At 40.2% G+C, this 22,553-nt stretch overlaps 2 protein-coding genes across 2 annotated transcripts in view; one reads left to right on the top strand and one right to left on the bottom strand.

The window, feature by feature from the left end:
* Positions 1–546: 546 nt before the first annotated feature.
* The window catches only part of LOC137282584 (C-C chemokine receptor type 5-like), a 46,435-nt gene continuing 24,428 nt past the window's right edge, over positions 547–22,553 (bottom strand). Inside the window, exon 2 of the mRNA XM_067814355.1 lies at positions 547–1,783. Coding sequence (XP_067670456.1) covers positions 703–1,755 — 1,053 coding nt within the window. The 5' untranslated portion in view covers positions 1,756–1,783 and the 3' untranslated portion in view covers positions 547–702. The remainder of the gene's footprint in view (positions 1,784–22,553) is intronic.
* Positions 2,128–4,672, top strand: LOC137280994 (uncharacterized). The gene is made up of 2 exons (XM_067812164.1): positions 2,128–2,146; positions 4,278–4,672. Exons 1-2 carry the CDS (start codon positions 2,128–2,130, stop codon positions 4,670–4,672), a joined length of 414 nt encoding a protein of 137 aa, XP_067668265.1.

The raw sequence follows: 22,553 nt of genomic DNA, 5'->3' as shown, positions 1-22,553 counted from the left end.
CCAACAACAAAATGAGTAAAAGCTATACTATTGTGCGAATAGATGCCTCTCCTTGTAATATCACGACATTTGTTGCATTCTGGTCCGCTTGCCACGAAATGATTTCTGGGTGTTAACTTATAATCGACTTACGTTCCTACACCTGTTGTAATACGTTTGACAATGTGGGACATGCCGAGACAGACGTATGCATCATATTTTACTGTTATTTGATGTCATCATCTTGCACCTAATGCAAGATAAGTAATACAAACGAGCACGATCAAAAATGCGGGAAAAAGAAACACGAAGTGTTATCTCCAAGGAAACTGAAAGAGCGGCATAGACATCAAAGTATGAAGTGTGTGTATGACTAAACACCCAGTCACATGAAAACAAGGACCGTTATTAATAAAATAGTGTATGACTAACCACCCAGTCACATGAAAACAAGGACCGTTATTAATAAAATAGCGTATGACTAACCACCCAGTAACATGAAAACAAGGACCGTTATTAATAAAATAGTGTATGACTAACCACCCAGTCACATGAAAACAAGGACCGTTATTAATAAAATAGTGTAACAGTTTATTGATATCGAAAATCAACACTGGCGTTTCCATTCAAAGATGTATATATTAAAGCTGTATAATACACGTGTGATATACAAAGCACATATTGTTTGGACGAAATATATAGCTTAACATTAAGAGGAATTGTTCAAGGTGGTCGCAAACGTCTGCAACAGCATTCGCCAATACTTTTGATAATATTGTACAGCACATGTCTGAAATTCTTCCCCCATATGAGGTAATAAACAAAATTGCAGGAAAAACTTGTGTAATAAACTAACTGGCACAAATGTTGTGTGACTCTATCATTCTGAGTCGCCTCACGTTTATCCGTCGCTAGGGTTGAAATCAGGTACCACAGTTTATTCACATGGCTTGGAGCTGAAAATATCATGAAAGAAACCGTTATGACAAAGAGAAGTCTTGTCACACGTAACAAGGCTCTTTCTTTACGGGTAAGGACACGTCTCAAATTTGTTCTGAAACCATTAGGCTGGGATATGTTCCTGATGAATATAGCTATGAGGAATGAGATGATCAATATTGAAGGCAGCACGAGAGTTATAACCACATCCACACATGTCAGGACTGCAACAATGGTGCCGTATTCATCCGACACAAAACAGTAGGTTGTATTTTGAATCTCCGTTTCCTTGGTTGACCATAAAGCGAAGTCGTACACTAAGAAAGCGAAAAAGGTAAGACCTCCAACTACTATCAACGCTCGACTAACGGTACACAGGCGGGGTGCGTCATGAAGATGAAAGGTTATGATGAAATTCTCAATTGTAATACACACAATAAGCCAGATGGATAGAAAACTGCACACGTAAGTCACAAATATTACGGTCTGGCACCAACCATTCTGATGGACTAGTCGTATTCCGAGCATCTCCAGCCAAACAATGAACAAGGCCAACAGAAACGCGCTGTTGCTAGCTGACAACGCTGCCAAGTACACATTACACGAGACAGTCCTTAGCTTTTTGGACGAAAAAACAATCAGCGATATAATATTCCCAACGACTCCAAAAAGGCATATAATTGGCTGGAAGTATAAGGTCAAGCAGTGGGCAACTTGGTGTATTGTGTCCGGGCGGTACCATGTGAGGTTATCGTCTGGGTGGGAGAGGTTACCTTTCCCCGCCAATTTCAGAATAGGATCGTCCATGTAGTTTGTCCGAGGAAAACTTATACACATATGGAAAATTGGCCGTGTACCATCTTATCTGCAATGAGAAAAAAACAACAACAAATAAATGTTCAGTAAACTTGATCAATTATGAGTAATAATTACTATCAACGTTCAAGTAATGGGTTATCTTTTCAAAAACTATCATGGTGCTCATATGGCTAATGTGTCAGTTTGACGGTTCAGTGGCAAACGATATGTCCGATGTGTTCCCGTATTGACAGTTGTGAACTACTGACATGTTTTTACATGTGTCTATGATGGGTGTCGTGGGAGGACCAAGGTGTACGCTCACCTTTGTGTGAACGTCTGGAATTGTTTCTATTCCACGAGTGAGTGAGTTACATTTTACGCCGCTTTCAGCAATATTTCAGCACTATCATGGCGGAGCACACCAGAAGTGGGCTTGACACATTCTACCCATGTTGGGGATCGAAAGCAGGTCTTCGGCGGGAAGAGCGAACTCTGCAGCCACTGGGATACCTCACCGCACATCGGAGTCGACTCTACTTTTGGCAATGGTTATCATAAAAGAACAAGCCTTTATGCATTCATTTACAATCATTAATACAGCAAAACGCATGAAGCACCTCACTATACAGCTAGGCAATGTGATGATCAACGTATGATCTCAAGCACAAATATTACACTTGTACTTTAAATAATTGTAACCAAGGAGGAAGCAGTTGTACAAGTCTGAATGTATTCTAAATGCCATTAAATAACAATGTGCAACACAATAAACACAACAAATGATCTATTTTCCCAATGGCCCCAGCTTTTTACATAAACAATTTCATTTAAACTATCATCCCAGCTCGATAGGCTAGTATAATGCTAGAGACCTGCTCTGGGAAAAAGAGATTGTCACCATTGTGCGATGACACTCGTGGTGGATGTCATTCCAGTGCCACCAACGGCCATGGGACTTATCTCAGATTATTACGACCTAGAATGAAAAAAACTTTGCTGTTCTAACAATAGCGTTTTGCCCTCACTGTATCAGATTATCAGAAGGGTCGGATTGTCTGTGTCTGAATGCATTAAACCTGCAAATGAAACGCTGTGTTCGTGTGAGAGACAATCCATCCATACAGAGCCAATGTAGAGTTTGAAACATGATACGGGTTGACCTGTGATTTCAGCACGGGTTGACCTGTCCAAGTCGTTTTTCTTGGAAACAATCTGGGTTAACTCACCGATTTCACCCCAAACTATCGCTGACACGAGACCCTGCCTGTATTAACTTCTTCGAGAACAACAATTTGCTTTTGCTTTTTTCTGCTTTTTTGTGATTTCTTGTTAGGTTGTGGTAATTGTTTTTACATTTGCTTTTACATTTGAATGGACATGTCTTTATGAAATTATTTCTCAGATGACTTGGCCTACGATGGTGTGGAATCTGCTTTGGGGCAATTAAATAAACCCCATCCAAACAGTATACGACTTATCATACATATGTACTTGATATACTGACTAAGGTAAAGGTCCTAGTCATTATTAGTCATTAGACGAATACTGCAGTTCAGGATTAAAAAAGTGAAGAATGAACATGAAATGCTAGTAGAATTCAAAGAACGTCAAGACCAGAGAATACTCAGCTTTGATTGAAACATCCCGAATTCTACCATGACGTCAGTAAATACTGGATTGTGATTGGTTAATCAAAGTCATTCACAGGTATTAAATCGCGTTATATACCTCTAGTTTTGCAACTCCTTATGTATTTGTTTAAAATCTGAATAACACGGTTCGGTTCTAAATCAAATTTAGAGCTATACAAATTTGGCTACATAGCTCTGATTTCTCAACACAGTATGCTTATCTCCCAAATATTTTCATGGAAAGGAAGAAGGAAACACATGAAAGTTATGTGTTTGTTTATTCCTTCACAAATTTCCTTCAAAAATTCACCGACAGTACAATACATGCCTTGTGAATAAGCTTGGAAACGAATAAAAAAAGCAAAACACTTGGATCATGTACACTCTTATTCGATGCCATGAGTATTGTAATAAAATGAGTTCGAAAGGTTCACTGATGGATCAGTTAAAGTGAGTGAGTGAGTGAGTGAGTGAGTGAGTGAGTGAGCGAGTTTAGTTTTACGCCACACTCAGCAATATTACAGCTATATGGTGGTGGTCTGTAAATAATCGAATTTGGACCAGACGATCCAGTGATTAACAACATGAGCATCGATCTGCACAATTGGGAACCGATGACATGTGTCAACCAAGTCAGTGAGCTTGACCACCCGATCCCGTTAGCCGCCTCTTACGACAAGCATAGTCGTCTTTTATGGCAAGCATGGGTTGCTGAAGGCCTATTCTACCCCGTGTCCTTGTGCCGGGTCATGTGCCGGACGCCACAGATGGCTTCACACACTGTGTCCACATAGAGAATCGAACCTTGGTCTTCGGCCTAACGACCGAACGCTGTAATCTCCAGTTTTCCCTTACCAGCCCTGAGGCTTCCCCTACCAGCCCTGAGGCTCCCCTACCAGCCCTGACGCTCCCCCTACCAGCCCTGAGGCTCCCCTACCACTACCACCCCTGAGGCTTACACTACCGCTCCTGAGGCTCCCACTAACACCACCACACCTGAGGCTCACCCTAACACCCCTGAGGCTCCCACTACCGCTACCATCCCTGAGGCTTCCATTACCACTGCCACCCTGAGGCTCCCAATACCACTACCAGCCCTGAGGCTCCCAATACCAGCCCTGAGGCTCCCACTACCAGCCCTGAGCCTCCCACTACCACCCATGAGGCTCCCCTACCACTACCACCCAGAGGCTCCTCCTACCGCTCCCCCTACCACTACCATCCCTGAGGCTCCCACTACCACCCCTGAGGCTCCGCCTACCACTGCCACCCCTGAGGCTCCCCTACCACTACCACCCCTGAGGCTCACCCTACCACCCTGAGGTTCCCCCTACCACTACCACCTCTGAGACTCACCCTTCCACCCCTGAGGCTCCCATTACCACCCATGATGCTCACCCTACCACCCCGAGGCTACTACTACCACCCCTGAGGCTCACCCTACCACCCCTGAGGCTCCCCTACCACTACCGCCCCTGAGGCTCCCACTACCACCCCTGAGGCTCCCCTACCACTACCACCCCTGAGGCTCCCACTACCACCCTGAGGCTCCCACTACCACCCCTGAGGCTCCCCTACCACTATACCCCTGAGGCTCCCCTACCACTACCATCCCTGAGTTGATGAACATCTTCTTTATAACGGTGAAGCGACGTTTCGATACAGATTCCTGTATCGTTGTCAAGCAGGTATCTTGAACATAACAGTATCTTGCTTGACAACGATACAAGGATCTGTATCGAAACGTAAAACGTAAAAGGCGACTAACGGATCGGGTGATCAGACTCGCCGACTCGGTTGACACATGCGCTTATCCACTGCATTCAATCACTATGTTGTCTGTTCCCGAACCGATTTCATACAGACATCTGTCACATACCTAATATGTATGTCAAACAAATTATACGTCGAGGTTCAGCGACTGTTATGCTCCGCTTATCAACAGATATATATTTCCGGGCAAAGTTAAATACGGAATAGAAGATGTCAAAATGATAAAAAAAAGTCCGAATTCCTTGCACTTTTTACTTGATTTATTCATATGTATGACGTAAAAAGGATAAATATTCTAACATGACGTCTAACATGACGTCTCATAAAGCAGGGGCGGTGGGGTAGCCTAGTGGTTAAAGCGTTAGCTCGTCACGCCAAAACTTCGTGTTCGATTCCCCTGATGGGGAAAAATGTGTGTAGCCCATTTCTGTTCGCCACCGTGATATTGCTGGAATATTGATAAAAGCGGCGTAAAACCAAGCTCACTAACTCAGCTAATTCAAGTAAACTAAATACTGGGCGGGAGCAGAACTTGATATTCATTTTCGACATCATCACTTACATCTTACATTCAGCACAATGTCGTCGTTTGCTTCCAACATCTTTGAATCTCGAGTTAAATGTCGTCGTTTGCTCTTAATATCTTTGAATTTCGCGGTAAATATCTACACACTGTCAACCACAATTTCCTCGAAGTTTCGTGAGTAGAAGTTACGATTTTTAGGATCAAATCTTGGTCCCTTATTTAGTAATTTTTGTTGAATCCCCGAAAACGCGAAATATTTGTAATTCGACGCAACGGTGTTGAACTTCATTGAGGGTCAATATTCAAATTGCGTAAAAAAATCTGTAATTTTCCCTTCCATTTTGAAGTTTTTAAAGTTCACAAAAGTCAAAATAAAAACGGCAGAGAAATTTGTATTTTGCAATATGGTCTCAATGCACTTCATGGCACTTTGCGTATTAATAATTCTACAAGCTGTCAGTGCAATGAAAACAGAAGTCTTGTAACTGGTCTGGATACCAAACAGCTTCTGTAAGAGTCTTCAGCTCGTCATCACGGAAACAATTTTTCCCACGCAAGTGGAACTAAAAACTACGAAACAGATATTAATCACTGAATGGCAGGTCAGATATAATTCAGCTGCTCGAAGTTTATCAATCATGAGCGACGGCTTGAGGAACACTACTTCTGTGCATGCCGTCATGAAGAAACAGACCACCAGCAGTTAATATCCCTTGGCGCATATCCTTAATTGCGTTTCGCAGCTTCATCGTTATGTCAGCAGAGTAGGCCCCAGTGATTGCTGTTTGAGGTGGTTTGTAACCAATTATCAAAAGTTCCTTGGGAACAGCAAAAACAGAGTCCACTGAGGTGCCCGTTGAGAGATAACTTTTGAACTTCTCTGGCTCCAGAGCAGTCACGGGTTTCCAACGCTTTGGCTCTGGTTTGCGTTCCGGGTCAATATGGTGAATCCGAGTTTCATATCCGGTGACCGTTAGTGCATGAAAGATTATGGATTTGCCATGTGAATGTCGAATAGAAACAGAGCTTCCGGGGACATATGTTGCGCTTTAGACAGGTAAAATATTCATTGCACCCTTTGGAGGAATCGAGCCCGGATCTTAAGGCGAACGCTTTAACCACTAAGCTACCCGGCAGTAAATGCCACATTCAAACGTTATTTCGCCCACTTCTACTCGCCGGTCTGACACAAATAACAATCTCAACTCTAGGGATGATATCATTTGTGAGGACACACTCAGGTCTATCCGACCTACGATTACCCTCAAGTATCGGACGCCCACGCCTCAACTCAGCAGACCATTTGCCACAGTGGAATATTGGACAATATTGATTTCAATAGGGTACATCTGACTACTACTACTAGATGTTTGAACAATTGTGACCAGCTCATGAATTATCTAAATGTGGAAACCTATCAACGCAACTGTCTTGCAACTTTTAATAATGGTTGTCAATAACCTTTTTACCGTCCCTCGTAAGATATGACTTCAAATGACTTCACTCAGAATACGAGTTGCTATCTTTTGACCACCAAATGCGCATGCCAAAGCTGAAATAGCAAAGTCGTTAAATGGTTGCCTGTTTAACACATATTAACAGCTCGCTGTATACAAATCAGATCATGGCACAACTGTCCCTATGAAACACTGATTCCTGTAGAGTGAGTGAGTGAGTGAGTGAGTTTAGTTTTACGCTGCACTCAGCAGTACTACAGCTATATAGCGGCGGTCTGTAAATAATCGAGTCTGGACCAGACAATCCAGTGATCAACAACATGAGCATCGATCTGCGCAATTGGGAACCGATGACATGTGTCAACCAAGTCAGCGAGCCTGACCACCCCGATCCCGTTAGTCGCCTCTTACGACAAGCATAGTTGAATTTTATGGCGATTCCTGTAGAAGTAAGACAAAGTTGGATATCATTAATACTTATAATAATACCTAGGAAATGTATATTCTCTACATTATTTATCTATTGTTACATCAGAATTTGTCTTATTTTCTTACGTTTATATTTTAATGTCATACATTCTTTTTTCATAGTGTGTAATGGGAAAATGGGAATGAAAAGAACCAATAATAAAATTAACAACTATCAACAAAGGATGTTTCCCTGTCATTATTATCATACATAAGGAATATAATTGTATTTTGCGTTGTTAGTGATCTCTATGATATAATATCTTTCTTAAAATTACTCTTTACAAAAGATGGAAATCGTACGTGACTGTATGTGAAGAGAATTGAGCATGCGCGTAAGAATACTTAGCGGTACACTAATGTGAAGGTCGTTCATAAGTCATTTTCGCCCACGCAGTGGAAAACCCCTGTATGTCGTCAATAAAATGTTAACCTTTTAGGATTCGCATGGAGGCTTCTGAAAGTACTTCGTGTGTTGACCAAACATTTATTAGATTTGGAAACCAAGTTACCAGATCGCTTAATGCATCGATACAACCCTCCATTAAAATCATTGGACATGGGGAAACCTCGTGGTTAAAGCGTTCGCTCGTCATTCCGAAGACCCGGGTTCGATTCCCCACATGGGTACAATGTGTGAAACCATTTTCTGGTGTCCCTCGCCGTGTTATTGCTGTGAATATTGCTAGAAGCGGCCTAACGTCATACTCACTCACTCACTCACTCACTCAGTTACATCATAAAATCTGGTCCCGATTTCTCGAAACAAACTTAAGTTTTTACTCAAATCTCAAACTGAGTTTCACGACTGAATGTTTTACTCAGTTGGATTTTCGAAATGTAGAAGCCCAAAGAACATAATCTCTATCCATAAAATTCAAATTGTTTACTAAAGATTAATTTTTATATCGTTTCCAGCTCATTCTTCGTAATGCGTTTTCTCAAATTTGAGCAAAAACTCGAACCTAAGTCAAAACTCAGACTTAAGTTTGTTTCGAGGAATCGGGGCCTGGTCTTAAACTATTCTTAACTGTTTTCTTTTTATATCCATATTATGTTTATTTGTTGTTTACTGCAATATGGCGGCAGCTTGTAAATAATAAGAGTGTGGACACCATGGACATCGATTTATGCAATCGGGTAATGACAGCATGACTCAAGTCTGACCAGCCAAACCCGTTTGTCGCCTCTTGCTGCAAGTATATCAACCATAGGACCGTTAATATTTTACCCAAATTTAACAAATCTAATACAGTGAAAGCCCTCAAAACCGGCAACCCTCCAGTCCGGCATGCTCTTAATATCGGCACTAGAGTCAGTGTATTCCGTATTTCGGCACAATAAAGAACCCCAATTGACTGTTTGCTTAAGATATACGCAACCACGTTGCATACTACACTGAGCTTTGTAATATTTGTGAAAGTGAAAAACATACTAAAGCATAACACACTGAAAAAAAAATCCCATCGGTTGCAGGATCCCATCGGTGAACGTTTGTGTATAAGAAGAGCATTACCTGTTCATTATCTGCAGAAACGTTTAAGTAAGGAGTAGTCCTCTAAACGGGCAGTAGGGTAGCCTAGTCATTGATGCATTCCAGAAAACCCGGGTTCGATTCAATACATGGTTTCAATGTTCCTTCGGTGATGGAACCAAGGCAACGCACCCTCGCTGTAAAAAATGACGGTCGATTTTGCATTCATCAATGGTGATGATTTGTCTCCGGTTTCTAATCACGCTTTGTACATTCACTCGCTGTATCATGATCTTCTTAACTGACTATACCCGTCAAGATCCGAGGTAGAAATAGATCAGCAACGCACGCTTGCCATAAAAGGCAACTATGCCTGTGGTAAGAGGAGACTAACGGGATCGGGTGGTCAGGCTCGCTGACTTGGTTGAGACATGTCATCGGTTCCCAATTGCGCAGATAGATGCTCATGCTGTTGATCACTGGATTGTCTGGTCCAGACTCGATTATTTACAGATCGCCGCCATATAGCTGGAATGTTGCTGAGTGCGGCGTAAAACTGAACTCACTCACCCTTAACTGTCTCTTTGCGCTAGTAAATCATCATTGGCGTTTCATGTGTCCCTATTTCCAGTGATAACCCGCTAGCAAGAACATGGCATCGTCGCTGTTCGTAATGACATTCTGTACGAAAGACGAATTGTCACTTTGCATTGCGCGCAAGAAGAAATACCCAAATCATTGACAAGGCACCCAATCCAAAGTGCTCATACAACTCTAATGTTATCAATCAACACACTAGATCTGATAACGATGATTAATGGAAGACGCTAGGTATTTATTATCAATTATATGTTGTGGGTGAATAATGCTTTTGACAAGTTCTCTTTCCTTGAAAGAAAGGCGATATGACAAATATGATTAAATGTCAGAGGTTTCAGACGATGTGTTTTCTACACAGACGATGTGAGTTCAATGCCCTCTTCTCAGTGTCAGCAGATTTCAAAATGAAGCAGTTTACGACACGTAGATATGTTTTATTAAAGTGCTGTACGATTTTGACAGCACGATTAGACCTAACACCTGCCTGAATGGAAGATTTCGTGATTTTACTCTATTTCAGGTCGAAATTGAAATTACTTAAGCTTTTGGGAATCAACTGGCTGCTTGGGTTTTCATGGTAAAAAGGATTATTCTGTAACTGCTCCTACCGTATTTACCGAGAACAACAATTTGTTAAAAAGACTTATACTGTATATTCTTTAGCAAATCTTCTCAAGAATAGTATTATGGACACTGTAAATTATGTTGTCTTGTACCTATTTTGTGTTAAAAGGATTATTATAAACACATCTGACACATGTCATCACTGTGCCCCCGACAATAACAATTGAATTAATTTTCATGTTGAATGTATTTTTGGGCCTACGGCCTTTTACTGTATTTACCGGGAACAAGTGATGTTTGGATATAACATATGTCATATTTGGGATTACACTTTCTTCGTAAAATACAAATTCTAGTACTTTGGGGGCTGAGTCCCATACGGGATTCGAACCCGCACCCTAAGATCCATGCAGCTAATCGCAGCAGACAAAGTCAGCCGCCTAACCCGCTCATCCACCCAACTTGTACTGTGGAAGAAAAAGTGTAATCACAGATATGACATATGTTACATTTGACCACTTCCTAAATATGTAATACTTATGTTTGGGTGATTCACTGGCGATGCTGTCTATCAGCAGTTATGTTGTCACATTATATGACACAAAACTAGTATGAAAATGTAACTGATTCCGTGTTATGTTAGGCAGTTGTTTATAACCATCTACTCATAAACAGTTGCAGTCAATACTGGCGATCCATCGTTTTACGAATACAGAGACAGAAAAAGAAAACATCCATGCAACACTTATAATGATCCGGGTCAGAATGGATTTTCAGCAACCCGTGCTTGTTGAATGAAACCACTAAACACCAAACCGTCGTTTTTCGTCTATAGAAATATAGACACTGGGTGAAAAGAACCCGGTAGAAAGGTCAAGTAGACTTGATGTAAAGCTTTGAGTCTTTCAAGCGTGAAATGGACGGAAATGAAGTGGTTTTAATCTACCTTTTACAAATGAACAGGGATCGGCGGTGAGGCTCCATGACATATCCGACACATGTCATCCTAACCCAAACGCATAGATCGATGCAGATGACGTCAGTCTTTGGATGGTTATATATATCACAAGAATATTGGCCGCCGTCAAACATGTTTGATTCGTACATGTATCACGCTTGCGCGCGACATGATCATGGCGTCCATCACGAGACTGTTTGATGGAGACTACATTATTTACAGACCACAGTCATAATTACTGGATTATTGCTGAGTGCGGCACAAACCAACATTCAAAAAGAACATCCTCGCACAAGCAAAAGTTGTTGTTGCGAAAAGGCTGTTTAAAGATACTTTTTTCTTTGAGGTAACGAGTATGTTGCTCAAACTGGATCTGATTATATCGTTTGTATCACGAAATATCAGTCAGGGAAAAGATGGCACTCTATACAAATCATCATAAAACTAGGATCGGGTCCATGGCAGGCCCCAAATCCGTGGCAGATTTTCAAATCAGTGGAGGATTTCCTGCTCATCATCAGCTCGGGTAGAAGGGGTTGATGGGATCTCATTTAAATGCGCTCCTAACTTACTGATATCCCCGGGGCTAGATTTTCGAATCTCTGATATCGTTAAGATCGTATTTCGACATTGCTAATGTTTTTTTACGATTATCAAAGAACGAAGAGAGCTTCGAAAATTTGGGTCAGGCTAATTATCGAACACGTTTGCTTTCCTTTTAATATTCAACAATATATGAAGACAAAAGATTGAATAACGTGTAAATTTTTTTATTTATTATGCATGTGGATCTGATGTCTGTTCAGCTGGAACCTATTGGTGATCTGAGTGTCCGTCACCTCGTACATTCGGAGTTCTTAGATACGGTGACAGTTTCCGGCCTCCAGATGCCGCTGCTTAAAACAGCGACGCCCGTGTTCATCACGGGCTTTGGTCAGAAGTAGATGTTCATCCCGCGGGCAGAACTCATCTTCCGCGCAGGAGCTCGTCTGCAAACTGGCCCAGCCGGCAGTCTTGGAGTGTAACGCGCTGACGCTCACGGTATATATATGTCGGTGACGTCGCACATCGCCGGTCGTTGTGCAGGAGGCGGGGGGTTTCTATGGTCCAGGGCTCACTTGCACAAAGCGACCTTACCCCCTGGATGCCACAGGGACATATATGTCCCTCCTCTTCACCCCTCACTTTGAAATCCAATAAAATTCTAAATATACCACGCACATATATATACTTTAAGTTCTGAATTCTGTGGAAGATTTCCCGTTTCTTGATGCCATCCACTATATTATCTCAGACCAAGCTAAAGTGCTTAAAACTACCTCTGAACATAGGCTTCATCGTAAATGTAGCCATTTTTCACACTATACAAAATCGCGATTTAGAGCGTTAATTATTTGCTGTATGTTTTGAAATATGAAAATCGGATAATTACTGGGAGTAGATCTATTGAATTTCATAAATAGCATATCAATGATCACTGAAATCAAGTTTTCATGTAACCAGTAATGATAATTCTGAAACGTCGCCGATGAACCCAGAATCGGTTGGGATGTTTTCGAAAATACACTCACACGAACGCCGAAGTGCGCTTTCCGCCATATACTGGATAGTGTTTACAAAATCACGTTTCGAGAAGGCCGGTATTGAGACCCCTATTACATCACGTATATTCCATAGTCAGCTGCGACAAATGCCTCATTGAATTCCCCTCCACATCTTAGAATTAAATTACAAATGGTCATTGTCACCAATACCAACTGTCTAGATAAAACGAAATATGCTGGGTATGAGAACGAGCGCAGTGTTCGAAAGTCTGCGCTTGTGTGAACTGTGAACAAAGAAAAAAATCCGATTTTACACTGCGTAGCATTTTAGGAAATTTTCCAGCATCCAGCTTACAATTCATTGCTTGCAATGGCTCATTACGCTTAGAATATTCAGGGGAAGAATATCGTAGCAAGAAATAGCAAATGAAAAATAGATACAATGCAATCATTTGATAATTCATAAGAAACTGTGAAACTTTTAGTGCAGCGTGACGCCATGACTGACGCAAAACCACGCAGAACGACAACGGTACTTTCTGGTCTCTTCCGTCATTTACAATGTAAACGATAAAAACATATAACAATACACAGATAGTCAGAATAATTCTAATTACTTACATCTCACATTTATGTACAAAAGATCCCCGAATCAAGGAAGGACTCCTCATAAAATCCAGTGTACCCTCGCCATTACACCCTTCCACACACAAGATCGTTGGATCACTAGCCAAGCGCCTGGCGCCTTTGACAGTTCGCCCACCATGCCCCCAGAGATAGCCTACCAGCTGATGTGTTCGCTCGTCACGCCAAAGACCCGGGTTCGAATCCCCCAGGGATGTGTGGATCCCATTTCTAGTGTACAGGAATCATGCCGAATATTGTTTCTGTTTAGCAATTCAAGTGCATTTCCATAAACCCAACCAAACATAACATGAAATCAAAGAGAGGCAAATGGCATGAGACCTCTGTGAGAATTGCAACGGCCAACGTGTTAGCCTCAATAAAATTTAAAATACAAACCCCGTGGCACCAATCTAGTTGTTTTCTGCATTTTCCTCCGTGACCAAGTCCACACTGAATAACTGTAAACAACCTGCAAACTGATCTAACCAAATGATGAAAGCCATCTCTTATTTAAACGCGATTCCTAAGGACATCAGCATTCATTTAAGTGTTTCACATCTCCATCAGTCACCTGCCAAAATGATGACGTTGATAAATTTCTTTTTCAAAACCTAAAAGACATGTATTTTTCTGGTGAATATGCAACACCATTTTATAAAACTTTACAATTTAGGTCATTTAGTCACATCGGGTCGAATCGTATCCTTTCTGAACACCAGCTTGACAACTATACACAATGAAAGAACAGCTGCCAGAATTTGTAAGAGCGTTTAAGAACAAGCTGACATCACATCAAGGTTTTTATTTCAAAGTGTGTGTGTGTGTGTGTGTGGGGGGGGGGGGGGGGGGGGGGGGGAGAGGTGGGAAAACTAAAAAAAACCCGGCCGATCTAATCAAACTGAAATTATGTTGATTGGCTACTATTGAGAAGTTTATGTTCACAACCCAAGAAACATTTCTAGTCGTAATTCTGGTGACCAGTTATAATTGTAATCCCAAATATGACATATGTTGTATTCTTATTCTAAGTATGATTAATAATATCAGTTATCATTTACGTGCCTGTTTACAATTTGAAAGAATTGTTAAAGTAGAAATATGAACTATACACACAGTGTTAAACTATCAAACTATATGCAAAGAAATGTAATCAACATAACAATTGTAAATTGTCAGAACTATATCTGTGTAGCTTTATACATCAATGCATCTTACTGCGCATGCAGGAAGCAAATGTCCTGTGTCCCCTTGATCTCTGGTATGGTGACCTACCTTCTATTGTTAGCAATCAATGCCACGTGTATGGTCTTCTCATGTTAAAATGTTTCAGAGTTAATTACTAGTTTTATATTTACATGTGTCGTAAACTAGTTGCTTTACTGTCCTTCGTTGACAGCATTTTATAAATTACCCTCAAGTGTATTAATATATAACTTGAAATAGTCACGATATGACGGAAATAGTGCTGATGTGACACACTCACTCACCCACTGTGCCAGTACAACATGTCAGAACATGGCCTGGGCAATGCTGTTTATGGAGATTAAGGTTACAACTCGACTTCTAAAGTCAAAATTTACTCCACCCCAGCCTCCACAGAACCCTTTCATAAAAAAATACTCAGTACACTTCTAACTAAATGATTCAATACAAAGTTACAATATCAAGTTGTTCAAAAGCTTGGAAACCAGTCACTGTTAAGTCAGGGCATTGTGGTGTCTCTGAGTCTCAACCGGAACGCAGATGATGAGTGTTTATCTTTGTAAGTACTTTTTGCAACCTTTTTTCCGTAAATAACGAACATTTAATTTAAGACGTAACGGTGAAGATGATTATGATTATAATTGGTATCTCATGTATCGCATGTTTACGGTTATAATCGGCATCTCATGTTTATGATTATAATTGGCACCTCATGTTTATGATTGTAATCGGCATCTCATGTTTATGATTGTAATCGGCATCTCATGTTTATGATTGTAATCGGCATCTCATGTTTATGATTGTAATCGGCATCTCATGTTTATGATTGTAATCGGCATCTCATGTTTATGATTGTAATCGGCATCTCATGTTTATGATTGTAATCGGCATCTCATGTTTATGATTATAATCGGCATCTCATGTTTATGATTGTAATTGGCATCTCATGTTTATGATTGTAATCGGCATCTCATGTTTATGATTGTAATCGGCATCTCATGTTTATGATTGTAATCGGCATCTCATGTTTATGATTGTAATCGGTATCTCATGTCTATGATTATAATCGACATCGTCGTTATTAATGTTTTATCAATATCAAATGTCATTTGTTAACAATCACTATCACGAAAATAACGGTTATGCTAAGTACGAGTCCATATTTTACATTTTGAACTGGTCCTCAGACACCCAGTTATTCATAAGAGGCGACTAACGGGACCGGGTGATCGCCTAACACTCGCTGACTAGGTTGACCGATGCTTGTGCTGTTGATCACTAGGCTGCTTGGTCCAGACTCGTTTATTTATATACTGCCGTCATATAACTAAGATTTTGTGCAGCATTAAGAATCTAAGGAAGGATAACATGTGATTTGTCAAAAGACGACCTGACACCCGATCTGCAATTTGGTCTTAACTTATAACTACGACAAATGGAAGGACCAAGTTTCTTTCATTGAACGTGGCGACGACTGGTCTGGTAAAAATTTGATCAACTATCCGATGTCCAGATCGCACAACTCTAATACATCTGATTGCCGAGTAAACAAAACTCACTCAATTTCCACAGATTCCCAAGGGGTCGGCTGTTGGCGATTAACCCATACTGAAGCACTAATGGACACAATAGTGCTCCAAGCCGCTTTTGCATGTATGGGGATCGATTTTAAATATTTCGTCTCTCCTGAAATCATTTAGATTGATTGTTGGTTTGCGTTGCCAAGCCATTATATGTGTTGCTTTAGTCAAGATGCTGAATTTTTTTATAAAACCGCTGAGCATTTGAAATATTATTTTAGAGTCGTTTGAGATCAGAACTGAAAGATGGACACAACAAGATCATGACAGGATTTAGTGATCTCGTTCTTGCAGATAAACGAAATTTTCAGAGCTGAGAGTGACAATTAAGCTACACCCACACAGACTGTAGTGGATGTGTTATTCAGGGCTCGTGTGAACAGTATGCAAAACTCTCCTGATTGATGTGCTGTGGCAATGGATATTTCACGCCACACTGTACAGGAATCTCTGCTAAAGGCAGAGCCCGTTCAAGTACTCCCACTCTCTTCAAATCAGACTGTGTAGTTATTCATGTTTTGATGAACCACCATTAAACGCGACAGCACGGTACGCGAAAAGATGAGCACATGTGGACATTCGACACAAACACATGCACAGACATGTCAACAATTCAACTATAAACACCAGAGTAATATGGTATTGAGTCATTTTGAAGTGATAGACGTAAAGGAAAGCATTTCATAGGTATTAGTTACCACATTGGGATGGACACGACATTTCGGAATATATTTCTACTCCTTTAGGTACGTTTTCACCACAAACAGATTATAAGAAAGTATCCCAGGTATAATGCTCGCCAAACACAACGCTGGTCATAATGTGCAAAGTTTTCATGCTGGAATAGATTTTGTGCGTAGTTATGGCGTACTCCGCATGATCAACAAAGCTTAAGGTCACTTTCATTTCAGTCGCTCATAACAAGAGGATGTTCCTTCATAGCACCCTTCAAATAAAATACACAACATAAATAAGGACGTTAATCTCTGACACTGATCATTTACTAGATAACTAGACAAACAACTGATTCATTTTAATTTTACGCGTCAATATTTCTAGGTATTTTACATTAAAATTGAACCAGTCATAATATCATGAAGATGATCTTCAGCATGCAACACGGGGGGGGGGGGGGGGGGGGGGTGTCAAGGTACCTTTAAAAGTGCACACTGGAAAGAACCTGATTATCTATCACTATCTCTTACAATACAAAGACCTCATCCATCATATTAGCGTTGCCATCGCCCGGGTATTGAATAAATACGACATGCTGCGTCAAAGTTCTGTAATACTCCCAGATTAAGAAACATCAGAAGACACGAGTTTCCCAAATATTCTTGAGAACCTGCTTTACCAGTAATGCCTGTCGCCTGGAGCATCAATAACATCTGACGAAACGCAAATGCATGATTTATATTAGCTCCAAGACTACCAGACTATCGCGTTTTAAAACTTTCCCAAGGAATATGAAGCAAATAGGAAATTATTCACTCTGATGGCAGTGGGGGACCTTCCTCCATCGATGAAAATTGACGAAATATGTTTGATAATAAAAAAATGTAACGGAACTAATTTGGGCAATGTTCAGGTTTGAACTCGTACTTTGCACCGTGGAAGTACCGTGATTTTTATTTTGAATAATTAGGGACGAAAGAGAATAGCGACTTATCGTATTTGCATCCACGGGCCCTTGGGGTGAGCTGCTATGAAAACGTCAACTACAGATTATGGAAGATATACTGTTTCAACTAGGAACATCATTAACCATAGTAGGACAGGTAAAAGGCATGGAAATACCAACTTTGGTCTGACTGGGGCCATTATATTTTCTTAAAGAACGAATCGAAAGGGATTGCCAAGGCGTCTTAGAGGTGCAGAGTTGCCTTCATTAGACGCACACGATGGTGCGATCGTTGATTCAAAACGTGTATTCGGTACAATCATTAATCAACGCTTGCACCAATACCCACGCAGCAGGGTTTAAGGACAGATCTACACTTCTGTCGTGCAAAATAGCATTATCGAATGTCACCCACTGTAATCTTTAAAAGAGAAATAAAACATTCCCAATGGTATAATATAATAGACGGCCCCTCACACAGGTTGAACGGATCTCTTACGCAATATGTTTGTCCAAACAGGAAATTTTGAAGACATTAGTCTTCGAAACACCGGCCATGTTAACAGAGGATTAAAACAAGATCACAGTTCAACGTAACATAAACTCTTTAAAAAGGTAAGGCAACTGTACTTTCAATGTACGATTGTCGAAATTGGGAGATATGTGGTATTGAATCAATGTTGATACAATAATAATGGATGTTTGAGAAAGCATCATCACATGGATTTCATTCAAAGCAAAGCTGTTCGTTCAGATATCTCACGTGTTTGCTGACTGAAGTATGACATTAAACTTTCAGGTTTACAATTTTCAATCAGTAGTGTGTGATTTGACTCTGAAAACCCTGACCATGCACAGATGCAAGAACATTATCAGAAAAAAATGTCTACAGTGATTTATGAACCTGCCTGAAAAACTTCAAGATTCATAATGACAACCCATGTTATATAGCGGCCCATCCCGATCACCAAATCAACTGGACCGACTACACCATCCTCTGAAAGAACCATTCAGATTTTACCAAAAGAAAAATAACTGAAGCTATCAACATCAAACGATACCGACCCCTGATTAACAGAGACCAAGGTTACCCCAATCCCCACGGCTTACGATGAGCTCATCAAACCACTCTAGCCTCCTGTACAAACATCTACTGTGTGTACCTCACTGGCTTACTTAGTTATTATCACATAGTTAACTTGTATTCATCCTAGGCTCTGTGCACCACCGGCTCCTATGTTTATCCTTGTATCCATTGTTACCCTTTTTTTGTTATCATCACTTGTTAATTAGTTGTCTGTTGTATATATATCGCCTGTTCCCTCCCTGTATCATTTACACTTGAAAACGATACAAGAACCTGTATCGAAACGTCATGTTCTAGTATTAAAGAAGTTGTCAACCATATACACTTATTCCATATGATCTATTTGAATAAAATGACTAGAAAAGCTGCTGAAGAAGACTGTCCTAAGATTAGCTGGTGTCACCAGTCTAAAAGTTATGAAGGCTTGGAACGTTTTGACCAGCCCTCGTATCATTCTGCTGCATTTTATATACATTTGTTTGCAAATTGATTCATCTCAGTTGTTTAGAATTATACGTAATTCTATTGCATTTTACATGCATGTGTTCGCAAATCCTTGTATACGTATAAATATCATGATCCTATGTGTATGCAACATAAAGCTTACAACTCAAACTAGACACATTATAATAAAACAAAACTAGATATCAAATCAACGAATGAGAAGCGACAAAACCCTTTAAAGGTAGAGTCAGTTGTACAATTGTGACTATCATAATCATGAGTATATAATGGCTTCAGCAGTTTCACAGGTGTACCGTGTTGTTTGAAAGCTAATCGAGTCTGTTGTCTGTTGCCAGACAATCAAGTGGTTGTCACCATGCGATACGATGACAGAACATGTGTTCATGAAATAGTGATGACACCAGGTGTTCGCGAAAAGGTGAGCGTCTCCTGCCCTACCGGTGACACCCGTCCCAAACACATGCTAACTGTAGTCAGATGTTTACCTGAATTATTTCGGCTGGAACGTTTGTTACAAGTCAAATTAGGGAATTGCAGCGGGCATAATTTTGTCACTAATGCATCAAATGTTCACCACATGTCGTAAGAAAAGAAGAAAACGGCTTTTTGAAAGCCTTACCGAGGTCTTGGGTGTCGTCCTTTGGATCAAACAACTGAACAGGAGTGGCATGAGGCTCTTTAAGATCTTGGTGGAAAGAGCACGCTCGATTGTATCTACACAAGTTGCTAAATGTAAATATCAAAGGATGGAGGTGTTTGAATATTGCTCGACATGAAAGGAAAGTTGACTATAAGGAAGAAAAAGAAATAGCTGTGAATAATATATAAATGAATAAGAAAGCACCGGATTTCTTAAGAAAGGCTATGACGACCTGCGCTACCAACAAGACAACTTGTTTCTCCGACACCAACATATATTGGGATTACGGGGTTGCTTAGTTGAGTCACCATCGAGCACTGCTACATTGTCGATTTGTATCGAACTCCGGATTATTTGTTAATTTGAAAATAAACATAAATGAATGAGTGAGTGAGTATACTTTTCCGCCGCGTTTAGCAATATTTCAGCAATGTCACGGCGGGGGACAAAAGAAAATGGGCTTCACACATTGTACCAATGTGGAGAATCGAACCCGGGTCTTCGGCGTGACGAACGAACTCGTTAACCACTAGGCTACCCCAACGCCCCTAAACATAAATGGATATAAAACAAAGAAGCGCGACATATTTTGATAGCGAAAGGTAAAGAGAGCCATAGAGAGAGGTGCATGATAGGCCTTAGAGTGCTCATAATACGATAGGCGGAGTTTGTAGGTCATTAATCGACGTTTCGTATCAGAAGAAACTCAATTAAATCAGACATTGCGATGTAAACATCGAATGTGTAGACCAGACCAGAGTAGATCAATTTACTTTGATCAACAAATCCTCATTCAGTCCAAATGATACTCTGAAGCAATTTGTCGTGAAATCAGAGGCCATATCTTTGATTGCTCAATACAGCGAAAGCAATTGGTCCGGGAACATGATTATCATCACGCGTGCTTATAGCTAAAACAAATCCACATTTTGATGGACAAATGAATTAATGTCATTTACAGATCACCTATCAATTTCGCGTGGAGATGAATCGGAACACATACTGACGCATCAATTCGGATGATGCTCATCCTAAAGCAATAGCGAGAAAGAAGGCCACGGCTTTCAATTTTGTCAATATCATGTCTGCAAATGTTCCCACGAAGACGTCAAACAACGATCTGAACCGAAGTAAAAGTCAGTCATGAATTGATATTGATTTGCTCAAATCTGGAGTCAAATTTTGGTTTCATAACTCTCCATTTCTAGTCATGTAATTTGATTCCACCCAGGCGTTAAAAACGAAAAATCGTTAACTCTGCAGTTCCGACCTGGTGTAACATACTCTTTGAAAGAAAGGTAAATTTATTGAGAAGTTCAATGTTGGATTGATGAACTACGTGACAAAACAGTTTGTGTGTATGGACGATGGAGAGAGGAGCAAGATCATAATACTGGGTTTATGAAATAACTTTTTTCTGTAAAATTGGTAACACAATTTAGAAGGTTCAGTTGCTCCTCTGTCAGGCGATGAATAATCCCAGATTATTGTTGTTTTACACCGCATCATGCAATGTTCAAAGTCAATCAGTCAATCAGTAATCAGGTCTGGACCAGATAATCCAGTGATTGACGTCACTTATTTGGATCTACGCAATTGGGATTTAGTGGTATCAACTTAATTAATTTTACTTCGGTTTCATAGGTCGTTGGCCCATGTAAAACAAGTCAGTAGTTTACAATATAAAGAATAGTAAACTATAAAGAAAATAAGTTAACTTATTAAAGAAGATGTAAGAGATTTTCTAGCAGCTAAAACTTCTTTAATACATTTCGAACCGCTATAATGTTTATGGTACAATTGCTGCAGATGAAATGAAGATATTTGGTCATTACGCTATTCTGTGGAAATACTTATCTCTAATAAAATTATCCATTCATGCAAGTAGTGAGTTTCATCTTCAATAGAGCAGAAGTCACACATTTTACATATCTTTTCAAAATTAATACCTCCATAGTTACATCTCAATGGAAGTGCATATGATCTTAGTTAAAATGTAATTATTTCTTCTATTTGCATTGTGATTAATGGAAGTAACATAACAATGAACATTTAACAGTGATTTAACTTCTCTAAAACATCTTAGTTGGAGATATGACATAAGATGTAACAGATTTTCTAACACCAAGACCTTCTTTGATCGATAAATGCATCGACCAAGGTGGGTCTGAAAAACGTTTCAGTCTCGCGTTTGTCGAGTACAACTAATTTTGGGTGGACAAATAAATAAATAAATAAATAAGAAAGTGAATGTTTCTCTAGCATCGGCGCGCCACTTTTATTTGTGCGCGTAACAAATGTTTTTTTGCCATTTAAACAAAAATAATTTTGACTTTGCCGCGTCCTGATCATCCATTTGTCCACTACAAGAGTGTCTGTAAGAACGAGTGTGATTGACTCTACAACCCATTAACACATGCTGAACTTTCCAAGCTGTATTTCTGAGAAAAAAAAAAAAAATGCGTTTCTCCCTCGTCACTTTTTTCTATAAAAAAATGAAAAAAACCCCAACAAAGTCCTACCGCCCTCGTTATGCAGTCTAATCAGGATGTTTACGTGCATGTAAAAAAACCTCAGGAACAAAATGTGTTGAAGGGATTGTGTTTGTTGGTTTCT

Source organism: Haliotis asinina, chromosome 4, assembly GCF_037392515.1.
Source record: "Haliotis asinina isolate JCU_RB_2024 chromosome 4, JCU_Hal_asi_v2, whole genome shotgun sequence".
NCBI classification, from domain to species: Eukaryota; Metazoa; Mollusca; class Gastropoda; order Lepetellida; family Haliotidae; genus Haliotis; species Haliotis asinina.
The sequence above is the reverse complement of the archived record's forward strand: the minus strand, read 5'-3'. Positions and strand labels throughout refer to the sequence as shown.